Source organism: Poecilia latipinna, unplaced genomic scaffold (assembly GCF_001443285.1).
Source record: "Poecilia latipinna isolate Pla-1442-1.1 unplaced genomic scaffold, P_latipinna-1.0 Scaffold2148, whole genome shotgun sequence".
Taxonomy (NCBI): domain Eukaryota; kingdom Metazoa; phylum Chordata; class Actinopteri; order Cyprinodontiformes; family Poeciliidae; genus Poecilia; species Poecilia latipinna.
This window is the reverse complement of record NW_015114764.1, coordinates 44040-60280: the sequence shown is the minus strand read 5'-3', so window position 1 is coordinate 60280 and position 16241 is coordinate 44040. Positions and strand designations below refer to the sequence as shown.

General features: G+C 37.1%; 1 protein-coding gene across 18 annotated transcripts in view; it reads right to left on the bottom strand.

Moving 5' to 3' along the window:
• kcnt1b (potassium sodium-activated channel subfamily T member 1b) overlaps nt 1-16241 on the bottom strand; it is an 86763-nt gene that overhangs the window by 27571 nt on the left and 42951 nt on the right. For all 18 annotated transcript variants that reach the window (XM_015017479.1, XM_015017466.1, XM_015017467.1 and 15 more), the window contains 9 exons: nt 8912-8991; nt 7468-7573; nt 6675-6731; nt 6521-6569; nt 6257-6316; nt 4831-4905; nt 4483-4566; nt 2782-2876; nt 339-519 (listed from right to left, as the gene is read on the bottom strand). In XM_015017479.1, the coding sequence (XP_014872965.1) occupies nt 339-519; nt 2782-2876; nt 4483-4566; nt 4831-4905; nt 6257-6316; nt 6521-6569; nt 6675-6731; nt 7468-7573; nt 8912-8991 (787 nt within the window). The remainder of the gene's footprint in view (nt 1-338; nt 520-2781; nt 2877-4482; nt 4567-4830; nt 4906-6256; nt 6317-6520; nt 6570-6674; nt 6732-7467; nt 7574-8911; nt 8992-16241) is intronic.

Here is a 16241-nt window from a genome sequence, read left to right as displayed (position 1 = left end):
AAGAAAAAAAACCCACGATTAGTTTTACATGAACATCTCATTAGAAAATGTGAAGCAGTCGAGTTTTCCAGTTGACAGAATTGCCGGTTAATGCAGCGAGGATCTAATTAGGCCGACATTTTGACTGAGATGCAAAAACTCCTCCTGTAGCCTAAAGTCTGAGAATGTAAGGCCCTCATTAGTTTTTGATTTGTTGTCAGGCCACATCAGCTGCAAAAAAACTGCACATTAAAATTTGATAACAGACTCATAAGAAGCACATCTCTGCTTGCAGAAAGTCAAAGAATTTCAAATTCTAGGAGACGGTTCATATGAAGTCTGTTTCATGTGGTCCATACCTGTAGCGGAAGGACTACCAGAGCAACACAGATGAGAATAACCACCAGCAGCTGTGAGGGCCAGATCTGTGGAGTAACGTCGCCGTAGCCCACAGTGGAGAAGGTGACGATGCAGAAATAAAAGGAGTCAAACAAGGACAGGTTTTTCCCGGCTCGCTCAAGATGCTGAATCCCACAGGCTCTGCAGAAAGATAGGATGAATTATTTACATGCAACCAATGTCCTTCAGGTAAGGATGGCTGAAATGAAAACACGTTAAGGCATGGCTATTTATGGAATACCAAGGTTTTAAAAAAAGTTGGAGTTTTAAGACAACCAGAGGTTTCTCTGGTTTTTGTGCTGCCCTTCCCCAACCTGTTTCTCTGGGCTACCAGTTAGCTAGCTGAATCATGTTTGAACCCTTGGCTAAAAGAATGACAAATTTGACTGTTTGGAAATATTCTTGGTTGCCAAAGGAAACACAACAACAAATAAAAATGTTTACATAACATTATTATTATAAATGAATAATAAACAGTGTTACTTGATCGTCAGTAGAAAAGACTCAAATGAAAGCATGTCATATATTTTTGTTTTAAAGATGATCTATTATGCATCCTTGAACAGGCTAGAATTTATCTATTGACTATAAAAAACATTTTTATTATATGAAGAAGTTTTTTTTTTTACACAAAATCATTCTTAGATATGAAATTTTCGGTTGTTCAGTTCTGCTTATTTTGAGCGTTTTTAGAGCCTCTTGTTGCGTTAAATCCAAATAAGCTGCTGTTGGCCACGCCCCCAACTCTATGCTTTAACTCGCACTTGAAAATGGTTGCAAACAGATGTGCAATTATACAACCGTACATCTTTGAAAAGCAAAAGTAGAACCTCCCGCACACTCAGCAGGAGTTCACCAAGTGGTTTCTGATTGGTAAGTCAATAACAAAACACTTGTCTTTTCCAGCAGCCATTGTACAGCGCATACAGCAGTAAAACCAGCTGACCAAACGTGCTGGATCTCAGCACGTTTGATGATTTGTGACGTTACATTCAGAAGGTTTTTCAAACAGCTCATTTTCCAGACACCAAAAAGCATTAATTTATTGACAGAAAATGGCTGGGTGTTTTATTTTAAAGCGCTTCAGCTTTTTTTTTTAGAGGCAGTTGAGATTCAAATGGAAGTATTAAACTATGCAAAAAGTAAACTTTGTACAATAAGTCCCCTTTAAAAGTATAAATACTAAAATAGAGAGAAACTGTTCTGTTTCTACTGAAGCTCATGTCTGCATGTGATGTATGTCTCACAAAGACAAGTTGCTTCAGGACCACAATTTAGTTTTCTATTTGATCAAGACCAAAGGGCACCAAAGTCAATGCAGCTTCTGCTCAGTACCTCATTTTGAAGTGACATTGATTGTTCTTTTGGTAATCTCCTTCAGAAGCTGTGCTAATTAATTTGGTTATTTTCTTTCTCAGATAAATTGAAGATTTAATCAAACCCTGAGACACGGGAAATGAAGCTGCCTGAGTAGATGGGTGGTCGTCACGGCTCACGAACACGGCCAGAGCGCGATGGGCAAGGAGGAGCCCGCTTTGATTAAAATAAATTGGTGCTATAAAAGTCCAAATCAATAACACATAAAGAGAAGAACAGATGAGTTTCACTGGGTTAGCTGTAGATCCTGCACAACAGATACAAGGCAGGATGATTAACGTCAGGAAAATAACTGACATAAAATGTCGCTACTTGCTTGTGCAGGAAGAGTGAATGCTGCAAGTCAATGACTCAATGCAACCTACAGGGTTTTCTGAGTTAGTTTAATAATAAATTAAATATGACTGCATTGTTTGTTAACTAGCATCACAATGAAATTTCCTTTCCCCCCTTCTTCTTCTTGTAAAGTAAGGAGGCAAAACTGTTTAAAACTTGGTTGACGACAGCAGAAGTTATCTGGTTATTAATTTACATATTGCTTATTTTTTACAAAGTGTATTTTATTGTTGTGAACAACATCGAGCTGAATTTAATTTTTAGCTAAGTTTTGTTTATACCTAAACTGTTTATTTTATTTGTATATTTTCAAAGAACATTGTATTTATTGTGAGGAAAAATCTTAAAAAGGGGTGATAAACAATTAAAATTGGCAGGTCAAAGCTTTACATATTGGTCCAGAAAAATTCTCAATGCTGCATCTCTAATAAACATAGAGAATTAGAGTAATTATCTTTACTAATTAAATATCTTACCTTCAGATTTGGGCCTTAAAAATCTGTTTTTTTACTTGATTGACTACAGTTGAAGTTACCAGGTTTTTAATTTTAAGTACATATATAGCAGCTTATATTTTACTGTGGTGCATTTCAGTAAATTTATATCTTACAGAAAAACCTGAGCACATGTGGCCTCAGTGGAAATGTGCCAGCATGCCAGCAGATGTTTAAAGAGCAGATGTTCCCTCACCCTGTGAACACCAGACACAGTAAGGTGCAGATGAGGATGAACACCTGGTTGAACATTGCGGAGTGCGTCCTCTGGATGGCACGATGGAAGTCATTCTGGGGGAAGAAGAAAAGTTTATCGTCTCCATATTTCCTCCTGTGAATACTCTGTATGTCATCAGCTCAGAAATGAAATGCAGCTTCTCTATTGCCTTACAAAGTAAAACATGCGCAGCGACTGGACAGAATTTGATGCGAACCTTACAGGAAACTCTGGTTTATATTTATACTCTCACATATTGGAATGTTGTTTAGAATAGATGATAACTGGGTCATTTCCTAAAAAAGCACAATACTAAACTAAACTGTACCCCACAAATCCACAACATTTTTGCTATATTACGGTTCTTTATGTGCACAAATCTGCTCATGTTTAACATGCTATTTATTATATGCAAACTATACTGGTGTCTCTACATTAGCATGCTGTCCATCTTCATATGAAGCAGCTAATGAGTGGTTCTCAGTTGCACCTTGTTAGCATGTCCAGCCTGCCACCTCCTCCCTGCTGGCCCCAGGTTTTACCATCTGCTGACTGCAGCCTTGGCATGATGCGCTCATCCTGTCATGACCTCGTCTGAATCTCAGTGATAGAGTAGATCATGTAAGATGTGATCTGACTCCTTTAAAAGTCTTCCGGCAGATACAAGTCTGTGCATTTGTTCCTTTCTTGTTGCATACATTTACTGGAATTTATGCATAATACTACCAGGAAAAACTAATGACTTCTCTGCTGCAGAAACCAACTTCTAGCTGGTCGTGACTGCATTTTTTCTTGAAGCAAATCAGCCAACTGAAGCTGAAGAAGTCACTGGTTTTAGCTTTAAAGGCCAACTAATTACACAGCACACTTGTATATCAAAGAACCCAGAGTTGCTGATAACAGTGTTACATGGATGGCGTCAGTTTTACTGCCTTCAAAAAGATGCACTGCCTTGTGGACAGATTAGATGTATTTACAACACGAGAGACGACAACTAACCCGAAAGGAAGGAACCGGCTCATCCGATTAAATTCTGTTCACTGGTAAAATCAACAGCTTCCACATCTAACATTAATCAGCTTTAATAAAGCTGCTAGGAGGGTAATGATCCATCAAAATCTACAAAAGTACAAACTGCATGAACTTAAGATTCTGTAACTCATGTATTTTCTGCGAGCAACACATTTCAAGTCAATGAACAAGATAAACCATGAAAGGTTGAATCTTTGAATACAATTATGAAAACAATGTTTACTGAAAATAAAGGAATTGAAGGAATTGAGATGTTTATTATTCTACACTGCATGAAACTACAGATTGAAATATGAAACTGGCATAGCTAAAATGTATTTTGGGAAACTGTAATAACTGAAATAATTACTTTATATAAAGTATATAAGACCAGTGTAAAATATCCTTAATATTGAAAATATCTCTAAAAGTGTGTTAAAAGTAAAAGTAAATAGCTCCACTTATCACTTTGTAGCTTCAACACCAGAATGTCCTAAAAGTTTAATGTCAAGAGTTAAAATGGGGAAACAAAACTGGAACTATTTTTTTTTATATTGTTCAGGTTGTCTGCAAATATTTTTTTTTGTTCATCTTTATGTTAATACCTTTATAAAACGTAATGTTTTCAGCTGACAGCTACAGAATCTTGTAATGGAAAAAAAGACTTACGATCATGTTCTCCAGAGCACCTTTGGCAAGCCAGCAGTTAAGAAACACGGGGACGAATATGTTTCTCAACGGAGCCCAGAAGATCTTAAATAAGTAAAAAGTAGATAAGAAAAGGATTAAAACTTTACTTAAGCGCTAGAGAAGTAGTAAAAGCATGTACTGGACAATTACTTTTAAAATAATTTCTGATTCTCTCTCTTTTTTTTGCAAATAAACAGTAAAACAATGTGCAGTAAAGGCTCTAACATCATGCTGCTAACAGTAGAATACCTCTCAGTTTGGACATTTCAACACACACACTGTTTTGCAGAATAAATAAATTGAAGTAAATGTAGATGAATTACTCACTGTGATTATAAATGGTACCGTATTAATCATCTCCAATATGAAGGATATCTGGAAGATCTGCTCCCAAATGTTCCCCTGGAAGGGAAATGTGTGGAAAATGATTGAATATTCTGTTTAGAGAGTGGATTGTTTTCAGAAGAACAGTAATGAATAAAAAGATGAGCTTTTACTGCATGGTGTTCAACAAGAAACAGTACAACAGTCCATTCATCTATGTTATCTTTAAGTTGCTTTTTCTGCTGTTTAATTTTAGTATTTTAACAAAATGCCAAGTTATATGTAGTTAATATCACTCTGAAAAAGTAAATTCACAAACATATAAAAGCAGCTTAGGAACAGACACTGTTAATCTAACACAACAAATAATCAGTAAGATTCAACATCTGAAAACGATGAAACAACGAATGCAGCAGTGAAGGAGCAAATAAAACGTCTACAAAAATATACAAGGCTTCAATTTAACGCCAGCTAAGAGCAGCACAACATTTTGACGTCATTTAATAAAAACTAAAATGCTTCCTAATCCCCAAACCACTCACTGGGGCAAAAAGAATATGACACGGCTGAAAATAAAAGGATTAACTACGTATTGAGCACAAGTTTCACCAGATGACTGCAGGGTGAGACGTTTAAAGCAGCAGTACAACATGCTTACCATCCTCAGAGTGAAGCAGTTTTAAATGGATTACGTTGAACAGTACTTCTGCACAGTACTTATACCTTAAACCAAAAACTTCTATTGACATCATAAAGATTTACTAGTTAAGCCAACATGGATTACTGCATAATGTTCAACCGCAGAGAAAATAATACAGTTATCAACATTTCTTAAAAAAAAAAAAAAAAAATCTGAGTGTCGTGTGAATTTGCATTCAGTCTCCAACAGTCAATACTTTGCAGAAGCAGAAGCACCTTCCCCTGTTATCACCACTGTAAGTCTTATAGCATATGCATCTACAGAAGAGAGCACATCACACGAGAGATGGAGAAAACAGAGAGAGAGAAAGAAAGATGGACATTGTAGTTGTAGATGGTAATAAATTAAAACAGTTTGAAAAGAGATGAAATTCCCATCACTAATGGAAAGCATCTGCTAGCGTCATTGTTGAAGTTTGGTCCCAGACTTCACATCAGTACTTTAACAAGACCAGATATTACATGCACTTCAATCTACAAAAAGTGTACTGCTGGTCTGGCTAAATGTTTAGGGTTGTTGTGTGTCTCAAATCTGCAGCCTTGTCAAAAATTAAATGACATTAAATTAAATAAAAATGCACCAAAGCTGTTTTTACCTCATATAATGAATTGAACATTTGAAGCTTTCGGTTCACAAAACACACACACACAAAAATCCACTGAATCAAAAAGCTGCACCACAACAGAAAAGAGGAATGAGAAAAACTTGTGCAGGAAAGCAGACCCTTACCTTGTAGCTGAGATATGTGATAAGCATAGTCTCCAAGAAACTGATTAAGGCCACTGTCACCTGCAGCACAAAGGGAGAAGGAGATGAATGAACCTGGCATCTGCTGACTCATCTCCTCTGGCATCTTAGCTTTCACTGAGGAAATACAACGTGCTGCGGTTTGTCTAATAAATGACAGTCAGGTTTTAGGGTTGAATTACACGTTCAGCTCATGGAGAACAATTTGATTTATGCCCACTTTTACAAGATTGCCAACAGCATCACCTGTATTGCCCACACAGGCTGGAGTCTGTTCACCCAGAAAATTAGGTTCCTGCAAAAACAAAAACAAACAAAAACATTTCTTTCAAAGTTCTTCACAACCGAGAAGCAGCTGAACCCATAGAGGTCAATAAATGGCATTTCACATTAAACATACCATTTGATTTCACGTCCCTCAGTAGAATTCAGTGAACTGCTGTTTCGGCATGTTGTGCTGCAAAAAATACATAAAAAAAAAGGCAAAAACAGGATCAAAGTAGGTAAATAAACTCAGGAGCAGACACATTTAGGAGAAAATTCACTCACATGAATGCAGATTTATAAATATTTATAAGATAAACAGACTGTAACCAAAATAAGAGCTAAAGAACAGCTGGGAGGTAATTCTGGCACAACAGAAAACGTTGAGCTTCTCACATTAGATAATTAATATTTTATTCCACTGTGGACTGTCAGATATTTTGGAAAATAATTTTCGATGTAATTAATTGACCCGATTGTATTTTTCATAGATTAATGAATCTATATAACACTTACTGAATTAAATTACTGAAAGTAATCAGCTTCTCAGTGGTAATATTTCATTTATTTTATGATAAACTTTTTTCTCCAGCAGAAACTGATTCTTTATGGAAAAACACTGTGCTGTCTGCCAGGAGCGAACATTCACGCTTATATCTGTTTATCTGTGACTGAATTATCCAGCATGCCTGTTAGTACCAGGTTTGAACTGGATCTGTGTGTTCAGCTTAAGTTAAACCCTCAAAACAAAATGTCATCATGTCTCCAAGTCAAATAGCAGAACTGCTGTTTTGGTTTACAAATAATTTATCATAAATATGTATCAACCTCATATAACGAAATGAAAATGCATTATTGAGGTCTGTATTGCTTTCTTAAACCGAGTAAAATTAAAATGCGCAGCAGGAACTGCTGAAAGTGAAGCTCACCCATTGATACTGTAGTTTTCTGTGGGATTATCCAGGCTGACTCTCAGAATGTAGAGGGCACAGGTGAGGATCTTCAATGCAAAGTTGAACAAACGGATTCTCAGGCCTGTGGAGCAGCAAAAACAAACATCTTGTCCTGATTGACACACTGGCTTACATTTACCTTCAGCAGACTCTGCGGTAATCTCTGCTGTTCTTAGAGGAAAGTATTAGAAAGGAAAGACGATGATCCAGAAAGAATGTGCAAAGAAGATGCTTTAAATTTTGTCAAATGCGAGAGGAAAAATCCTGTCTTATTAAAAAATGTTTTGGCAGAAAGGGTTCCAACAATCTCCATTGTGAGATTATGCTGCTACACTAAAAAAATGTTTTATTCCACTTACCATGTATTCCTATAAATATGGCTCGGATTGCTTTTACAGAAGATACAATATGACAACCCCACTCCCCAAAAAAACAAAAACAAAAACAAAAAAACACTTGCTTTGATGAAATTTTGTTTTTATATCTTTGCCTGTAACTCTGAAGAAACAAATAACACCCTGGAACTCTTAAATTATTTTTCCATGACACAGATTAAAATCCCCCAACAAAAACACAAACATATTCGGGGTAAAGGGACATATAGGGTAAGAAAGATGGGTTTCAAATTTCTACAGATATTATCTAAATCCACAATGCCTTCTATGGAGTCAAGATTATCTGGTTGAATGAGCTCTGACACATAGTCCTCCAATAAATAAACACAAAACCAGCATAGCCTGGTCTGCGTAAAGCTGCAACCTGGTGCAGATGTGCATGTCATCCATGGGGTGGTGCTAGCTGCAATAAACATTTCAATCAACCTCAGCAACAGCTGCTAGATCTGTCCTGATGGATGAAGTCTGCATCAACGTCTGAACAGGTTAAAACCAAACTAAAGGTCAGCAGCCTGGAGGGGATCTGTTCTTGGGCTCTGCTGAGTTGTTATTTGTTTTAAACTTTGGTGGCTTACAGACAACTGCAAGTTTGGAAAACGTCAGCAGAGAAGAAGATATGCTAATAGTTTGTCCTGCTGGAGGCTTTTGCTGTGCACATTTTCACAACTAGATGCAAATGAATAAGTTGCAGAGACAAGACAGCAAAGTGTTGATGTGTGGTTGCTTTGGCAGATACTGAGACAGAGTCAGCGCTCTAATGAGAGAAACACTGCAGCTCAGATTCCTCTCAGTAAATGGACCATAATCTGTGTATCAGGCCACAAATAGCACAGTCAAGACAACAAATATACAAGGTAGCAAATTTAATACTAATACCCTAACCGAAACAGTAACCTGACCGGCATCGCTGACTTCAGTTTCCTTCTGATGCTGTTATTTGTTCATTATCATCATGCAGCAACGATCAAACCATTTTCATTACACGATGAGAGGAGAGTGGCTGATGCTTCCTGTTTGCTACTTACTTGACCTTTGGTTTTTGATGAAGAAAAGCTTCAGCCTCTCCTTGAAGGTGTTTTCATTCACATAAAACTCAACCTGCACCCTGCGGGAAGAGAAACAATCACACCTCAGTTAAAACATGCACAGCCGAGCCTGTGGACCCCATGCATAAACAATCCACCCCACAAACGATGATGCATCTCGAAAAACAACGTTTTTATTTACTGTATGTTGTGCATAAGGATTTAGAAAAAAAAGGTGACAAACTCATAAATTTGCAAGGTGTCCCTCCACCCCCACACAACATATTTGTTTTAGTATGATGTACAATGGTGGTACTTGCTGAACAGTTAGTGCACAAGCTTTGTTAGAAATTGAAATGGGTTACAGAGAAAATCACAACAGGTTAATGATGTCACAACTGTAATAAAGGAAAATGCAGCTGCCCAATATCTCCCTGCTATTTGGACATCTACTGAATACAACATGGCTTATTTACAGTTGCTAGCAGACTTGCTACTTGCAGTCTACCTCTGGAGGTAAGATAAGGCTGTACTTTTGTTTTTGACAGACAACCCCTCTGGTATGGATGCACCGATTGCAGCTTTCTGATCGATCCCCGACCTTTAAAAAGCCTGATGTGTTGATTCCGATTTTGGCAGATATATTTTTCTTCTTTCTCTGAAAGTCACTAAATGTAAAAACAAAAAGTGGGGTGACACATGTAGATGTGACTTTGTGGGAAGATTTGTGGGTCGGTCCACTCAGCAGAGCAAAAGTAGATCTAACTATCTATTCTGATATCTAACTCTTTGCAGAGGTAGATAATATTTCTTTCACATGTAAGCATCAACCAATTCCCAGTCTCCCAAAATTAAGGAAGTCAGGGCAGATTTATTGGTGCACCTCTTCTCCATAGTTCTGCAGCCCAGCTTTAGATGTTGCCAGTGCTTAAAGTTAAGATCTTTTGATCCTGATAGGAAACAGTGGCTCCACTTAGATGACCAACTTGGCAGATGCTCATAAAAGAATTAAAAACCTTCAGTTCATTATCTGTCAGTCACGATTAATGGATTCGGAGCATTACTTCATCTCCAATGGGAGTGTTTATGGCATTTGTACTAATTACATCAACTACTCTGACTATGGGACTGGCACAATACCAATAACATAAAACAAATTGGTTAAAATATTCTAAATTTCTGAGATTAGCAGAAATTAAAATAGGTTTTACAATCCTACCTTCAAAACAAAGAACACACATCATTTCATACAATGAGCTCGTTATGCTTTTTTTTTTTAGAATCTTTTTGTCACTGCAAGAAAAAATATTAGTAACTTTTATGATGCAGTTCAAATATGATAATATTTAAATGTTTAAAAAATGCAACAAGTCCCAGTGTAAGCCTGTGTAACATCTCAGTTTAAACATCCGTGATGTTTAAACATCTCCTCCTTCCTAATAGATGCTAAAGTATAAATATTGATCCATTTTGCCACACAACAGCACTCTAATAACAGTGTACTTACCTTGAAGTACATGTTTAATCTAAGGACATGATGCTTATTGAGTTTAAAGTCAGGTAATGGTTTTAGATTTCTTCACTGAAACATTAGTCCAGCTCAAGCATACATCTCCAAACAAGCTTTAATTACACCAATTTGCCCTGAATAATTAATGCGAGCTTATACAATCCAATTGTTTCACACAAAAGGTATTGGCACTTTCACTCTCTTTGTGATCCAGGCTGGTTTATTTATTCAGGACAAAAATAAATGAGAACAGCAGCCTCGCTCATATTGAGCTCAAACAGAAAAGTTTGAATTAATAATTAAAAATCATCTCTCCGTAAAAACAGCTGCACATCAAGCTTTGAGGACGAAACAGATTCAACTCCACATACTTTATGTATTTTAAGAGACTCAGGTGGGGGGGATCTTGACCAAACAATCACTTGAGGAGGCCTGGAGACGAAGCCAGGGAACCGTGGGCAGGTTAGATGATTGCAGGTAATGAAGCAGCTCTATTGTTCATTTCTTTAAGGCAGGGAGCTTGTTGTCACTAATGAGTACAGAGGGGAAGTAATAATGGCCACAAAGCGGCTTCTTGGAGCCGTCTACATTGTATGAGAAGATGAATACAGGGCAGGAAAAAAAAGGCAGCGAGTTGAGGATCAAGCAACTGGCTAATTATTATGGGAGGAGCCCAGCGTGAGTGTGTGTGTGTGTGCGTGTGTGTGTGTGAATAGAGGATACAAGAAATAATTAGATATGATGCGAGCTCTTCCCCTCCCCCATCTTCCAGATTCATTGCCATAGAGACAACCGACTGCAGGAAATGCCCCTGTCTGTGTTATGCTCTCACTATTAGAAAATTAAAAGAGATAAATGCAGAAAACAACAATTTTTGCCTAGAAACCCCTTCAAACTCCAATTACTATGGATTCTATAAATGCAAACAAATGTATATGATGCATAATGCCAAGCAAGATTCTTATATTAATATTTCTGTCAGCTGAGACGCAGGAAAGGAATTAATGAAGGCAGCAGAGGGTTTGTGTTTACCCAGCAAGCTCACATAAGCATGACACCAATATAAACTAGTTCTGACAGGGTTATTTGGATTACTGCAGTGCACACAGAGAAATGCAATTCACCGGATTTATAGAAACATCATTTGTGTCATAGCTTTTCATTTTCCCCCTATTATTATGAGAGTATAAAGTTAGAACTGTTCTTTTTTAAGTGGCTTCATGCAGTAATTAGTATCTGAGCCGCAGCAGATAGCAGACTGACTCCAGATCAGGGAATCAAGAAGAAATTTTACTGAAGGAGTCACGCTGAAAGCTACAATCAATCAAAAGCCAGATTCACATGGTGCAAAAAACAAAAAAAAGCAAAACAGCTGAAACACTGAGTCCCTTTAAATCAAAACTAAAACCCACATTTAGAACCATAATAAATGGAAAACTGACCAACACATTTGATGTTTATTGATGATCTTGATGATGGAACTCAACAAAATGTAATGTTTGGTTTCTCATTTGGTGACTGTATGTTGATTTTATGATTTTTTATTTTTATATATTCATGTTCTAAAGCACTTCGAAAATATGTTATACAAATAAACTTGATTGATTATGTTTGTTTCAACCTGAGTTTTGGGATCACTAACATTTGATTTAGCATTTTAACAACCAAAGACGAGCTTTGATAAATATTGAGCATTCTTTTATCTTTCTCCCCTCTTCATTTCCATCTGATATCTGTCGATTGCTTGTGACACGATTCTGATGCAGCAGCAAGAAATTATACAGGCCGGCAGCATCTATTGGATCTTGCATCATGCAGTGTGAAGTGAGTTACTAACAAGCTTTTCAGAATGTTTTTCATATATTTGCAGGTTCACACAGACTGGATTCAACAACATTAACTCTAAACTTTTAGAAATATTTTTTCCAAAGTACAGAACTATTCTCAAGCATAATTTTTCTGTCTTTTTGTTCCTGCTCGTTTCTCTCAACCTCAAGTTGGGCGCAGCAGATGGCGGCTCCTACTGAGCCTGGTTCTGCAGGAGAGTTTTTCCATGTTTAAAGGAAAATGTTCGTTTATCTCTACGTGCTTGGTGATGATGAGACATTTCCTTCTTGATAAATTAAGCACTTGGCCGCGCTTTCATTACTTTATGACAAATGCCTTTGACTGTATTGTATAATTATTCAGTTTTGACTATTTAATTGGACCTAAATGTAATTATATAATTAGATTGTATAGATTGTCAGGAAACTAACTGAATTGTATATGTCCACATAATTGTATATAGATTAACCTGTTTGATTTGTAAAGTGTCATGGTATTTGTTATTGTTTGCACCTTATAACTTCTAACTTTAACACATTTGTGTTGAAAATCCAATACTACAAGCTCTGAGGTTGCTAAAAGTTGTTGCAGAACTAGCATAGAAACACTGAAGCTCTTATGTTCAGAAAGTAAAACAAAAACTTTGTCCTGTGAAGACGTTGATGTAAAAAACATTTGAACAACAGTATTTTCTTTAAATGCTGTGAAACGTCTGAGTTTGATCTACTTGGTAAAGGAAGTTATTTATTTCTGAGCCAGTCAATTAGTGCGAGTCCTGCAGTACTACAGCTTCCTGGTTTCACAGACTGACCTCTGCATAACAACCAAGGCACCATCAACACAGAACAAAATGATTTATTTACTAAAAGTAATTGTTTGAATAATTTAAAAAATATTAAAACTGAGTTCATGAAGAGGACCATTGTACAGTAAAATGTGTAACTCTGAGATACTCACTAATTTTTATCACAACATGTGGAAGAAGCGCAAGATCCGTACAATGTTATTGGTGTTTATCTGAGTTTAAGTTAAAGAGTCCTGATTCACAGTTTAGCAAAAAACATTTACTTCAACAACTTTGGTTTACAATTTCTGCAAAAAAAAAAAGAAAAAAAAAAAGAAACTTTCTCTATCAATATCAGACCTGTGATTATCAACAAATTTCAAAACCTGTTTCAGGTTTTCAGGACCTAACTAAAAGGAAACTAGTTGAAATCAAACAGACAGACCCCAGCGTGGGTGTATTTGTTCACATAATAGGCACTAGAACACAGACAATGGCAAAACACCCGCCCAGGCACGGTGCCTTTCATTGTGTTTACAAGTACTGCACTTCTGACTAAGGCAACAAATATCATCAGACGACTAGTCGCAGCTAGAGAACCACAGCAACACCATTTAAGTACTCGCCGTCTTTTCTGCAGCAAATGTAAAATCTGCAAGCCATCACTTGCCATGTAGAGACACCAGACACACTGTCAAACATAAACAGGAGCTGGGTGCACGTTTAAGAAGTCACACAGCATCTGCAGCAGGCTGAAGAAACACCCACTTCACTAAATTATAACAATGCCAAGCATGGGCAAGGATGTTCACACAGAGTCTTAATATATGCATTATAAGACCTTGTGCCTCCATTTTGCAAGTTAATGTCACATTTGGAGCTTCATATTAATTAAAAAAACCCCATAAAAAACACAGATTAAAGAAATTTATGAGGGTAAAGAGCTGTACCAGTTCTAATGTGAAAGATCTTACAGGTTACAAATGTACACAAATACAGAATGATTTTCAGTTAATGCAGCCTTGCCTGAAGCAACCTGTTAGTCTCAGCCTAATTCAGTGTGGTGCAGGAAAAGAAAACGCTGATAGTTGCCAGGTGCTCTGTGCAACGCAGAATATCAAATTCAAGAGAGCAGCAGCATTAGCTACTTGCCACTTAAAGGTTATATTATAATGAACAGTTTCTTGAGTAAAAGCAGAGGCACGTATTATAGTGCAGATTCTACAGCCTCTGATGAAATCATTTTATTTACACATCCACAAACAAGAACCGCAGTTTACCTCGCTTAAACAGCTAAACTACCAAAAACACTGGCTGCTGAGATTTTTCTGCACAGGTATAAATTCATTAACAAGTTAAAGTGACTTTCCCATAAACTGGAAGCATCTCATTTTAACTCAAGTCCTGATGCACGTCAAAACGTACACTGTTCGACTTAAAAAGAGCTTCATCTAAATGAACTCAGAGCGCTTTGCACTACACACGCATACATCCATTCAAACTCACGTTTATACACCAGAGGATTGGGGTTAAAATCCCTGTCCAAGAGGAATATCAACGTCTGACAGGAAACAAGAACTGAACCGACAGATAACTCCTTCAATCGCTGAGCCAAACCTCCAAAATGTTTATCATCAGTTTGGAGTCTTTTAATAGTGACTATTTAAAAAACACATTATAAACAATCATGAGAACCTTAAAGTTTAAAAGCATTATATGAAGGTAAAGAATTTGCAGTAATTACAAATATAAAACAGTTAGTTGTTAGTTAGAAATAAGTAACTGGATTACAGTTTGTGAAGAAACTCAGCGTTTGGTGTCAGAAACTGCAAACAGACAAAAACAGTTTTCTCAGTAGGATACAGCGTGTGAAAACACAAGCTGAATATAATTTATTTAACAATATTTTAATCAGGTTTGCTTCGATGCGTCACTCACAAGACAAATGGCTGAAAATAGAAGATTTCCCATCACATCATCACTTTGAGAGGAATCTGACCTAAAAGCTTCAGGGATCCAAAAATATAATGCCTGAATATTAAGCAGACACGTTGCTGCTATGTGCTGCATCCTTTGAGGAGAAGCTAAAACTTTTTATAATGAGCTGAAGAGTAAAGCCCAATAGTCCTTATTGTGCAAAAATAGTTGAAAAGGCTTCAAGGCAAAACTGGGCTGAAAGGACCTTGAAATAATGAGTCTGTGATCCTAATGAGTCTGTGAAAATGAAATATATCCGTTTTACAGGTGCTAAAATGAATGAAATATGAAAGCTCATGAAAGGATTTATTAAAAGAGCATGGCTCCCGCTGTTTTTAACAGCTGATTTTCTGGTTGATTTAAAGATTTTATCAACACAAATAACTAAAAGTATAAAACAAACTCAAACTACTGAAATAAGTACGCAGTTAGTGGAAACAAGAATTAGCAATTAGAAAGAGAAATCTTATTTATTTCTGGACAATGGATGATTGATGTTGAAAGAGTCAAAACATTTTTTACTAACTCTCAAAACAATGTGTGCTATTTTTATACAGCTTCAGGAAAAAAAAAGTTTTTGTAAAAGTCATTAGAGCAATACTAGTCGCGCTCAATATTCATGTAAGAAATGACAACCTACCCATTGCCTTATGCCCCCTTCTCATTGGACATAGGGCACCATGGCATTGCAAATCAGCCAGAATGAGGGTGATCTTTGCAGAGTCTTGCAAAGATCCTCTGGAGTTGAATGAGACTGAGCATAAGAGTTCCTTGAGTGTTTTAGACAAGTAAGAAAATGTCTGTGGTGAGGAATGGGATTGGTGACTGATGGTTCATTTCCAGGTGGCAGCACATCCAGTTCCTGGATGCTGCTTGGCAGGGAATGCTAGCAGCACAGGTCCAGCTGCACCTGCATGGTTTGGTCATAAGAGAATTTGAAGCTGAAGTCATGCCAAAGCTTCAACCTAATCATGCTCATGGCAGGCAGGCAGCACTCCAAATAAGTTAATTTAACGCAATTTGTGGCACAGCTGCAATGCTCACTGCATCCATCAGCTGCTCCAGTTGCAACCAAAAGGATCTCATAGAGCAACTGCAAACAGCTCAGCTCCTTAATCAGGCTTGTTGCAAACTGAGATTGATATGCACTCGGCTTCCCATAGAACAGGGCTATGATGGACAGATGGGAAGAAGTGCACACACCTCCAAATCGTGCATATATTAGTTGCTTG